Genomic DNA, 13,625 nt, shown 5'->3' with positions numbered 1-13,625 from the left:
CACCCACTCCTCGCCCACACGTCGCCCACTCGTCGCCCACACGTCGCCCACTCGTCACCCACACCTCACCCACACGTCGCCCACTCGTCACCCACACGTCGCCCACTCCTCACCCACACCTCACCCACACCTCACCCACACCTCACCCAAGCCTCACCCACACCTCACCCACACCTCACCCACTCCTCACCCACACCTCACCCACACCTCACCCACACGTCATCCACACCTCACCCACTCCTCACCCACACCTCACCCACTCCTCACCCACACCTCACCCACTCCTCACCCACACCTCACCCACACCTCACCCACACCTCACCCACACCTCACCCACTCCTCACCCACTCCTCACCCACACCTCACCCACACGTCACCCACTCCTCACCCACTCCTCACCCACACCTCACCCACACCTCACGCTGTCCTCACGCTGTCCACATACTGTCCTCATGCTGTCCACATGCTGTCCTCACGCTGTCCACATGCTGTCCTCACGCTGTCCACATGCTGTCCTCATGCTGACCACAGCTCTGACCACAGTCCTCATGCTGTCCTCATGCTGTCCTCACGCTGTCCTCATGCTGTCCACATGCTGTCCACATGCTGTCCTCATGCTGACCACAGGTCTGACACAGCTCTGACCACAGCTCTAACCACAGTCCTCATGTTGTCCTCATGCTGTCCTCACGCTGTCCTCATGCTGTCCACATGCTGTCCACATGCTGTCCACATGCTGTCCTCATGCTGTCCTCACGCTGTCCTCACGCTGTCCTCATGCTGTCCTCATGCTGTCCTCATGTTGTCCACATGCTGTCCTCACGCTGTCCTCACGCTGTCCTCATGCTGTCCTCATGCTGTCCTCATGTTGTCCACATGCTGTCCTCATGCTGACCACAGGTCTGACACAGCTCTGACCACAGCTCTAACCACAGTCCTCATGTTGTCCTCATGTTGTCCTCATGCTGTCCTCACGCTGTCCTCACGCTGTCCTCACGCTGTCCTCACGCTGTCCTCACGCTGTCCTCATGCTGTCCACATGCTGTCCTCATGCTGTCCACATGCTGTCCACATGCTGTCCTCATGCTGTCCTCACGCTGTCCTCACGCTGTCCTCACGCTGTCCTCATGCTGTCCTCATGTTGTCCACATGCTGTCCTCACGCTGTCCTCACGCTGTCCTCATGCTGTCCTCATGTTGTCCACATGCTGTCCTCATGCTGACCACAGCTCTGACCACAGCTCTGACCACAGCTCTGACCACAGTTGGGACTGATACTCGTAAGCGTGTCTCTTGTCATACTATAATAGATCCATGGTCTCTGGGCAGGAGCCATCTTGGGGTCCTTAATTCAGGGTCCTTTATTTAGGTGTCCGCGTTGTTCCTGACGTAATGTTGTAGTAATAATGTAGTCTGTCATAATGTGTACATTTTGTGTACACTTATTTTGATATATATGTATATATGTATATGTATGTATGTATGTTGTGTTGTATGTGTGTGTTGTGTATGTGTGTGGACCAGCCTCCTGCTGGTGCCAGAGTCAGGACTAAACATGGACCGGCCTCCTGCTGGTGCCAGAGTCAGGACTAAACATGGACCGGCCTCCTGCTGGTGCCAGAGTCAGGACTAAACATGGACCGGCCTCCTGCTGGTGCCAGAGTCAGGACTAAACATGGACCGGCCTCCTGCTGGTGCCAGAGTCAGGACTAAACATGGACCGGCCTCCTGCTGGTGCCAGAGTCATGACTAAACATGGACCGGCCTCCTGCTGGTGCCAGAGTCAGGACTAAACATGGACCGGCCTCCTGCTGGTGCCAGAGTCAGGACTAAACATGGACCGGCCTCCTGCTGGTGCCAGAGTCAGGACTAAACATGGACCGGCCTCCTGCTGGTGCCAGAGTCAGGACTAAACATGGACCGGCCTCCTGCTGGTGCCAGAGTCAGGACTAAACATGGACCGGCCTCCTGCTGGTGCCAGAGTCAGGACTAAACATGGACCGGCCTCCTGCTGGTGCCAGAGTCAGGACTAAACATGGACCGGCCTCCTGCTGGTGTCAAGAGTCAGGACTAAACATGGACCGGCCTCCTGCTGGTGCCAGAGTCAGGACTAAACATGGACCGGCCTCCTGCTGGTGCCAGAGTCAGGACTTAACATGGACCGGCCTCCTGCTGGTGCCAGAGTCAGGACTAAACATGGACCGGCCTCCTGCTAGTGCCAGAGTCAGGACTAAACATGGACCGGCCTCCTGCTGGTGCCAGAGTCAGGACTAAACATGGACCGGCCTCCTGCTGGTGCCAGAGTCAGGACTAAACATGGACCGGCCTCCTGCTGGTGCCAGAGTCAGGACTAAACATGGACCGGCCTCCTGCTGGTGCCAAGTTCTGCTCTGACAATGTTCAAATCTAAGATTAAAACAGTTTTGTTGCCGTGTTTGACTGAAAGGATTTTCTTTGCTCTCTTCTCTTTCATGTGATTTGAATGCATTTTCACCCACTCCTCACCCACACCTCACCCACTCCTCACCCACACCTCACCCACACCTCACCCACTCCTCACCCACTCCTCACCCACACCTCACCCACTCCTCACCCACACCTCACCCACACCTCACCCACTCCTCACCCACACCTCACCCACACCTCACCCACTCCTCACCCACACCTCACCCACACCTCACCCACTCCTCACCCACACCTCACCCACTCCTCACCCACACCTCACCCACTCCTCACCCACACCTCACCCACTCCTCACCCACACCTCACCCACTCCTCACCCACTCCTCACCCACACCTCACCCACACGTTAACCACACCTCACCCACTCCTCACCCACTTCTCACCCACACCTCACCCACTCCTCACCCACACCTCACCCACACGTTAACCACACCTCACCCACTCCTCACCCACACCTCACCCACACCTCACCCACACGTTAACCACACCTCACCCACACGTCACCCACACGTTAACCACTCCTCACCCACACGTCACCCACACGTCACCCACTCGTCACCCACTCGTCACCCACACCTCACCCACACCTCACCCACACGTCACCCACACGTCACCCACACGTCACCCACTCCTCACCCACACCTCACCCACTCGTCACCCACACCTCACCCACTCCTCACCCACACCTCACCCACTCCTCACCCACACCTCACCCACTCCTCACCCACTCCTCACCCACACCTCACCCACACGTTAACCACACCTCACCCACTCCTCACCCACACCTCACCCACACGTTAACCACACCTCACCCACACGTCACCCACACGTCACCCACACCTCACCCACACCTCACCCACACCTCACCCACTCGTCACCCACTCGTCACCCACACGTCACCCACACGTCACCCACTCGTCACCCACACGTCACCCACACGTCACCCACTCGTCACCCACTCGTCACCCACACCTCACCCACACCTCACCCACAACTCACCCACACCTCACCCACTCCTCGCCCACACGTCGCCCACTCGTCGCCCACACGTCGCCCACTCGTCACCCACACCTCACCCACACGTCGCCCACTCGTCACCCACACGTCGCCCACTCCTCACCCACACCTCACCCACACCTCACCCACACCTCACCCAAGCCTCACCCACACCTCACCCACACCTCACCCACTCCACACCTCACCCACTCCTCACCCACACCTCACCCACACCTCACCCACACGTCATCCACACCTCACCCACTCCTCACCCACACCTCACCCACTCCTCACCCACACCTCACCCACACCTCACCCACACCTCACCCACACCTCACCCACACCTCACCCACTCCTCACCCACTCCTCACCCACACCTCACCCACACCTCACCCACACGTCACCCACTCCTCACCCACACCTCACCCACACCTCACCCACACCTCACCCACACCTCACCCACTCCTCACCCACTCCTCACCCACTCCTCACCCACTCCTCACCCACTCCTCACCCACACCTCACCCACACCTCACCCACTCCTCACCCACTCCTCACCCACTCCTCACCCACACGTCACCCACACGTCAACCACTCCTCACCCACACGTCACCCACACGTTAACCACTCCTCACCCACACGTCACCCACACCTCACCCACTCGTCACCCACACCTCACCCACACCTCACCCACACCTCACCCACACGTCACCCACACGTCACCCACACCTCACCCACACCTCACCCACTCCTCACCCACACCTCACCCACTCCTCACCCACACCTCACCCACACCTCACCCACTCCTCACCCACACCTCACCCACACGTTAACCACACCTCACCCACACCTCACCCACACCTCACCCACACGTTAACCACACCTCACCCACACGTTAACCACACCTCACCCACACGTCACCCACACGTTAACCACTCCTCACCCACACGTCACCCACACGTCACCCACTCGTCACCCACTCGTCACCCACACCTCACCCACACCTCACCCACACCTCACCCACACCTCACCCACACCTCACCCACACCTCACCCACACGTCACCCACACGTCACCCACTCCTCACCCACTCCTCACCCACACCTCACCCACTCGTCACCCACACCTCACCCACTCCTCACCCACACCTCACCCACACGTTAACCACACCTCACCCACTCCTCACCCACACCTCACCCACACCTCACCCACACGTTAACCACACCTCACCCACACGTCACCCACACGTCACCCACACGTCACCCACACGTCACCCACACCTCACCCACACCTCACCCACACCTCACCCACTCGTCACCCACTCGTCACCCACTCGTCACCCACTCGTCACCCACACCTCGCCCACACCTCGCCCACACCTCACCCACACCTCGCCCACACCTCGCCCACTCCTCACCCACACGTCGCCCACTCGTCGCCCACTCGTCACCCACACCTCACCCACACGTCACCCACTCGTCACCCACACGTCGCCCACTCGTCACCCACACGTCGCCCACTCATCACCCACACCTCACCCACACCTCACCCACACCTCACCCACTCCTCACCCACACGTTAACCACTCCTCACCCACACGTCACCCACACGTGACCCACTCGTCACCCACACGTCACCCACTCCTCACCCACACCTCACCCACACCTCACCCACACCTCACCCACTCCTCACCCACACGTTAACCACTCCTCACCCACACGTCACCCACACGTGACCCACTCGTCACCCACACGTCACCCACTCGTCACCCACTCGTCACCCACTCGTCACCCACACCTTACCCACACGTTAACCACACGTTAACCACTCTTCACCCACACGTCACCCACACGTGACCCACTCGTCACCCACACGTGACCCACACGTCACCCACACCTCACCCACACCTCACCCACACCTCACCCACTCCTCACCCACACGTTAACCACTCCTCACCCACACGTGACCCACTCGTCACCCACACCTCACCCACACCTCACCCACACCTCACCCACACCTCACCCACACCTCACCCACTCCTCACCCACTCCTCACCCACACGTCATCCACACCTCACCCACTCCTCACCCACACCTCACCCACACCTCACCCACTCCTCACCCACACCTCACCCACACCTCACCCACTCGTCACCCACTCGTCACCCACACGTCACCCACACGTCACCCACTCGTCACCCACACGTCACCCACACGTCACCCACTCCTCACCCACACCTCACCCACACCTCACCCACACCTCACCCACACCTCACCCACTCCTCACCCACTCCTCACCCACACCTCACCCACACCTCACCCACACCTCACCCACTCCTCACCCACTCCTCACCCACTCCTCACCCACACGTCACCCACACGTCACCCACTCCTCACCCACACGTCACCCACACGTCACCCACTCGTCACCCACTCGTCACCCACACCTCACCCACACCTCACCCACACGTCACCCACACGTCACCCACTCCTCACCCACACCTCACCCACTCCTCACCCACACCTCACCCACACCTCACCCACTCGTCACCCACTCCTCACCCACACCTCACCCACACCTCACCCACTCCTCACCCACACCTCACCCACACCTCACCCACTCCTCACCCACACCTCACCCACTCCTCACCCACTCCTCACCCACACCTCACCCACACGTTAACCACACCTCACCCACTCCTCACCCACTTCTCACCCACACCTCACCCACTCCTCACCCACACCTCACCCACACGTTAACCACACCTCACCCACTCCTCACCCACACCTCACCCACACCTCACCCACACGTTAACCACACCTCACCCACACGTCACCCACACGTTAACCACTCCTCACCCACACGTCACCCACACGTCACCCACTCGTCACCCACTCGTCACCCACACCTCACCCACACCTCACCCACACGTCACCCACACGTCACCCACACGTCACCCACACGTCACCCACTCCTCACCCACACCTCACCCACTCGTCACCCACACCTCACCCACTCCTCACCCACACCTCACCCACTCCTCACCCACACCTCACCCACTCCTCACCCACTCCTCACCCACACCTCACCCACACGTTAACCACACCTCACCCACTCCTCACCCACACCTCACCCACACGTTAACCACACCTCACCCACACGTCACCCACACGTCACCCACACCTCACCCACACCTCACCCACACCTCACCCACTCGTCACCCACTCGTCACCCACACGTCACCCACACGTCACCCACTCGTCACCCACACGTCACCCACACGTCACCCACTCGTCACCCACTCGTCACCCACACCTCACCCACACCTCACCCACAACTCACCCACACCTCACCCACTCCTCGCCCACACGTCGCCCACTCGTCGCCCACACGTCGCCCACTCGTCACCCACACCTCACCCACACGTCGCCCACTCGTCACCCACACGTCGCCCACTCCTCACCCACACCTCACCCACACCTCACCCACACCTCACCCAAGCCTCACCCACACCTCACCCACACCTCACCCACTCCACACCTCACCCACTCCTCACCCACACCTCACCCACACCTCACCCACACGTCATCCACACCTCACCCACTCCTCACCCACACCTCACCCACTCCTCACCCACACCTCACCCACTCCTCACCCACACCTCACCCACACCTCACCCACACCTCACCCACACCTCACCCACTCCTCACCCACTCCTCACCCACACCTCACCCACACCTCACCCACACGTCACCCACTCCTCACCCACACCTCACCCACACCTCACCCACACCTCACCCACACCTCACCCACTCCTCACCCACTCCTCACCCACTCCTCACCCACTCCTCACCCACTCCTCACCCACACCTCACCCACACCTCACCCACTCCTCACCCACTCCTCACCCACTCCTCACCCACACGTCACCCACACGTCAACCACTCCTCACCCACACGTCACCCACACGTTAACCACTCCTCACCCACACGTCACCCACACCTCACCCACACCTCACCCACTCGTCACCCACTCGTCACCCACACCTCACCCACACCTCACCCACACCTCACCCACACCTCACCCACACGTCACCCACACCTCACCCACTCCTCACCCACACCTCACCCACTCCTCACCCACACCTCACCCACTCCTCACCCACTCCTCACCCACACCTCACCCACACGTTAACCACACCTCACCCACTCCTCACCCACACCTCACCCACACCTCACCCACACGTTAACCACACCTCACCCACACGTTAACCACACCTCACCCACACGTCACCCACACGTTAACCACTCCTCACCCACTCGTCACCCACTCGTCACCCACACCTCACCCACACCTCACCCACACCTCACCCACACCTCACCCACACCTCACCCACACCTCACCCACACGTCACCCACACGTCACCCACTCCTCACCCACTCCTCACCCACACCTCACCCACTCGTCACCCACACCTCACCCACTCCTCACCCACACCTCACCCACACGTTAACCACACCTCACCCACTCCTCACCCACACCTCACCCACACCTCACCCACACGTTAACCACACCTCACCCACACGTCACCCACACGTCACCCACACGTCACCCACACCTCACCCACACCTCACCCACACCTCACCCACTCGTCACCCACTCGTCACCCACTCGTCACCCACACCTCGCCCACACCTCGCCCACACCTCACCCACACCTCACCCACACCTCGCCCACTCCTCACCCACACGTCGCCCACTCGTCGCCCACTCGTCACCCACACCTCACCCACACGTCACCCACTCGTCACCCACACGTCGCCCACTCGTCACCCACACGTCGCCCACTCATCACCCACACCTCACCCACACCTCACCCACACCTCACCCACTCCTCACCCACACGTTAACCACTCCTCACCCACACGTCACCCACACGTGACCCACTCGTCACCCACACGTCACCCACTCCTCACCCACACCTCACCCACACCTCACCCACACCTCACCCACTCCTCACCCACACGTTAACCACTCCTCACCCACACGTCACCCACACGTGACCCACTCGTCACCCACACGTCACCCACTCGTCACCCACTCGTCACCCACTCGTCACCCACACCTTACCCACACGTTAACCACACGTTAACCACTCTTCACCCACACGTCACCCACACGTGACCCACTCGTCACCCACACGTGACCCACACGTCACCCACACCTCACCCACACCTCACCCACTCCTCACCCACACGTTAACCACTCCTCACCCACACGTGACCCACTCGTCACCCACACCTCATCCACACCTCACCCACACCTCACCCACACGTCACCCACACCTCACCCACACGTCACCCACTCGTCACCCACTCGTCACCCACTCGTCACCCACTCGTCACCCACACCTCACCCACACCTCACCCACACCTCACCCACACCTCACCCACTCCTCACCCACACCTCACCCACTCGTCACCCACACCTCACCCACACCTCACCCACACGTCACCCACACCTCACCCACACCTCACCCACACCTCACCCACACCTCACCCACACCTCACCCACACGTCACCCACTCCTCACCCACACCTCACCCACTCGTCACCCACACCTCACCCACACCTCACCCACTCCTCACCCACACCTCACCCACACCTCACCCACACCTCACCCACTCCTCACCCACACCTCACCCACACGTCGCCCACACGTCACCCACTCGTCACCCACACGTCACCCACTCGTCACCCACACCTCACCCACACCTCACCCACACTTCACCCACACGTCACCCACTCCTCACCCACACCTCACCCACACCTCACCCACTCCTCACCCACACCTCACCCACACGTCACCCACTCGTCACCCACACGTCACCCACTCGTCACCCACACCTCACCCACACGTCACCCACTCCTCACCCACACGTCACCCACTCCTCACCCACACCTCACCAACACCTCACCCACACGTCACCCACTCGTCACCCACACGTCACCCACTCGTCACCCACACCTCACCCACTCGTCACCCACACCTCACCCACACGTCACCCACACCTCACCCACACCTCACCCACACCTCACCCACACGTCACCCACTCCTCACCCACTCCTCACCCACTCCTCACCCACTCCTCACCCACTCCTCACCCACACCTCACCCACACCTCACCCACTCCTCACCCACACCTCACTAACACCTCACCCACACGTCACCCACTCGTCACCCACACGTCACCCACTCGTCACCCACACCTCACCCACACGTCACCCACTCCTCACCCACTCCTCACCCACACCTCACCCACACGTCACCCACACGTTAACCAATCGTCACCCACACCTCACCCACACGTCACCCACTCCTCACCCACACCTCACCCACACCTCACCCACACGTCACCCACTCGTCACCCACACGTCACCCACTCGTCACCCACACCTCACCCACACTTCACCCACACGTCACCCACTCCTCACCCACTCCTCACCCACACCTCACCCACACCTCACCCACACCTCACCCACTCCTCACCCACACCTCACTAACACCTCACCCACACGTCACCCACTCGTCACCCACACCTCACCCAAACGTCACCCACTCCTCACCCACACCTCACTAACACCTCACCCACACGTCACCCACACGTTAACCACTCGTCACCCACACCTCACCCACACGTCACCCACTCCTCACCCACACCTCACCCACACCTCACCCACACCTCACCCACACCTCACCCACACCTCACCCACACCTCACTAACACCTCACCCACACGTCACCCACTCGTCACCCACTCGTCACCCACACCTCACCCACACCTCACCCACACCTCACCCACTCCTCACCCACTCCTCACCCACACCTCACCCACTCCTCACCCACACCTCACTAACACCTCACCCACACGTCACCCACTCGTCACCCACACGTCACCCACTCGTCACCCACACGTCACCCACTCCTCACCCACACCTCACCCACTCCTCACCCACACCTCACCCACACGTCACCCACACGGTAACCACTCGTCACCCACACCTCACCCACACGTCACCCACTCGTCACCCACACGTCACCCACTCGTCACCCACACCTCACCCACACCTCACCCACACCTCACCCACACCTCACCCACACCTCACCCACTCGTCACCCACACCTCACCCACACGTCACCCACACGTCACCCACTCCTCACCCACACCTCACCCACACCTCACCCACACCTCACCCACACCTCACCCACACCTCACCCACTCCTCACCCACTCCTCACCCACACCTCACTAACACCTCACCCACACGTCACCCACTCTTCACCCACACGTCACCCACTCGTCACCCACACGTCACCCACACCTCACCCACACCTCACCCACACGTCACCCACTCCTCACCCACACCTCACCCACTCCTCACCCACACGTCACCCACACGTCACCCACACCTCACCCACACGTCACCCACACCTCACCCACACCTCACCCACTCCTCACCCACACCTCACCCACTCGTCACCCACACCTCACCCACACCTCACCCACACGTCACCCACACCTCACCCACACCTCACCCACACCTCACCCACACCTCACCCACACCTCACCCACACGTCACCCACTCCTCACCCACACCTCACCCACTCGTCACCCACACCTCACCCACACCTCACCCACTCCTCACCCACACCTCACCCACACCTCACCCACACCTCACCCACTCCTCACCCACACCTCGCCCACACGTCGCCCACACGTCACCCACTCGTCACCCACACGTCACCCACTCGTCACCCACACCTCACCCACACCTCACCCACACTTCACCCACACGTCACCCACTCCTCACCCACACCTCACCCACACCTCACCCACACCTCACCCACACGTCACCCACTCGTCACCCACACGTCACCCACTCGTCACCCACACCTCACCCACACGTCACCCACTCCTCACCCACACCTCACCCACACCTCACCCACTCCTCACCCACACCTCACCAACACCTCACCCACACGTCACCCACTCGTCACCCACACGTCACCCACTCGTCACCCACACCTCACCCACTCGTCACCCACACCTCACCCACACGTCACCCACACCTCACCCACACCTCACCCACACCTCACCCACACGTCACCCACTCCTCACCCACTCCTCACCCACTCCTCACCCACTCCTCACCCACTCCTCACCCACATCTCACCCACACCTCACCCACTCCTCACCCACACCTCACTAACACCTCACCCACACGTCACCCACTCGTCACCCACACGTCACCCACTCGTCACCCACACCTCACCCACACGTCACCCACTCCTCACCCACACCTCACCCACTCCTCACCCACACCTCACCCACACGTCACCCACACGTTAACCAATCGTCACCCACACCTCACCCACACGTCACCCACTCCTCACCCACACCTCACCCACACGTCACCCACTCGTCACCCACTCGTCACCCACACGTCACCCACTCGTCACCCACACCTCACCCACACTTCACCCACACGTCACCCACTCCTCACCCACTCCTCACCCACACCTCACCCACACCTCACCCACACCTCACCCACTCCTCACCCACACCTCACTAACACCTCACCCACACGTCACCCACTCGTCACCCACACCTCACCCAAACGTCACCCACTCCTCACCCACACCTCACTAACACCTCACCCACACGTCACCCACACGTTAACCACTCGTCACCCACACCTCACCCACACGTCACCCACTCCTCACCCACACCTCACCCACACCTCACCCACACCTCACCCACACCTCACCCACACCTCACCCACACCTCACTAACACCTCACCCACACGTCACCCACTCGTCACCCACTCGTCACCCACACCTCACCCACACCTCACCCACACCTCACCCACTCCTCACCCACTCCTCACCCACACCTCACCCACACCTCACCCACTCCTCACCCACACCTCACTAACACCTCACCCACACGTCACCCACTCGTCACCCACACGTCACCCACTCGTCACCCACACGTCACCCACTCCTCACCCACACCTCACCCACTCCTCACCCACACCTCACCCACACGTCACCCACACGGTAACCACTCGTCACCCACACCTCACCCACACGTCACCCACTCGTCACCCACACGTCACCCACTCGTCACCCACACCTCACCCACACCTCACCCACACCTCACCCACTCGTCACCCACACCTCACCCACACGTCACCCACACGTCACCCACTCCTCACCCACACCTCACCCACACCTCACCCACACCTCACCCACACCTCACCCACACCTCACCCACTCCTCACCCACTCCTCACCCACACCTCACTAACACCTCACCCACACGTCACCCACTCTTCACCCACACGTCACCCACTCGTCACCCACACGTCACCCACACCTCACCCACACCTCACCCACACGTCACCCACTCCTCACCCACACCTCACCCACTCCTCACCCACACGTCACCCACACGTCACCCACACCTCACCCACACGTCACCCACACCTCACCCACACCTCACCCACACCTCACCCACTCGTCACCCACTCGTCACCCACACGTCACCCACACGTCACCCACACCTCACCCACACCTCACCCACACCTCACCCACACCTCACCCACTCTTGCCCTGTGTTGGACCTCAGTGTTGAACATTCCTTCATGTACCATCTTATCAGAACGTGCCTTTCTTGTTGCAGACTCGTACTATCAGGACCCCGCCCGCTGCAATCCAGGTGAGCACAACATGACACCATCGCCCTGACGACGGGGGTCATGTGGTTTTACACTCGTACAACATGTCATGGCACCATCGCCCTGACGACGGGGGTCATGTGGTTTTACACTCGTACAACATGTCATGGCACCATCGCCCTGACGACGGGGGTCATGTGGTTTTACACTTGTACAACATGGGCAGTTTTCCAATATGATTTCTTTCCTTCTGCTGTTGGACTTGTTAAAGTTACAGCTGTTATACTATATATGATAATGAATGTCACCTGCACTTGCATTCTTGTAGTATATACTATATATATATATATATATATATATATATATATATATATATATATATATATATATATATATATATATATATATATATATGCATATATATATATATA

The 13,625-nt window shown here is 60.6% G+C and overlaps 1 protein-coding gene across 2 annotated transcripts in view; it reads left to right on the top strand.

Annotated features, from left to right (window-relative positions):
• Positions 1-13,625, top strand: part of frzb (frizzled related protein) — a 160,883-nt gene that overhangs the window by 17,069 nt on the left and 130,189 nt on the right. The window contains exon 3 of one of the 2 annotated variants that reach the window (XM_072444151.1): positions 13,200-13,235. The exons of the other annotated variant lie outside the window; for it this stretch is intronic. Coding sequence (XP_072300252.1) covers positions 13,200-13,235 — 36 coding nt within the window. The remainder of the gene's footprint in view (positions 1-13,199; positions 13,236-13,625) is intronic. 2 annotated transcript variants of the gene reach the window in all.

This window comes from Eucyclogobius newberryi, unplaced genomic scaffold (genome assembly GCF_026437365.1).
Source record: "Eucyclogobius newberryi isolate DKJ021-1_F unplaced genomic scaffold, fEucNew1.0.hap1 SCAF_14, whole genome shotgun sequence".
NCBI lineage: Eukaryota > Metazoa > Chordata > Actinopteri > Gobiiformes > Gobiidae > Eucyclogobius > Eucyclogobius newberryi.
This window is presented reverse-complemented; position numbering and strand designations above follow the sequence as displayed.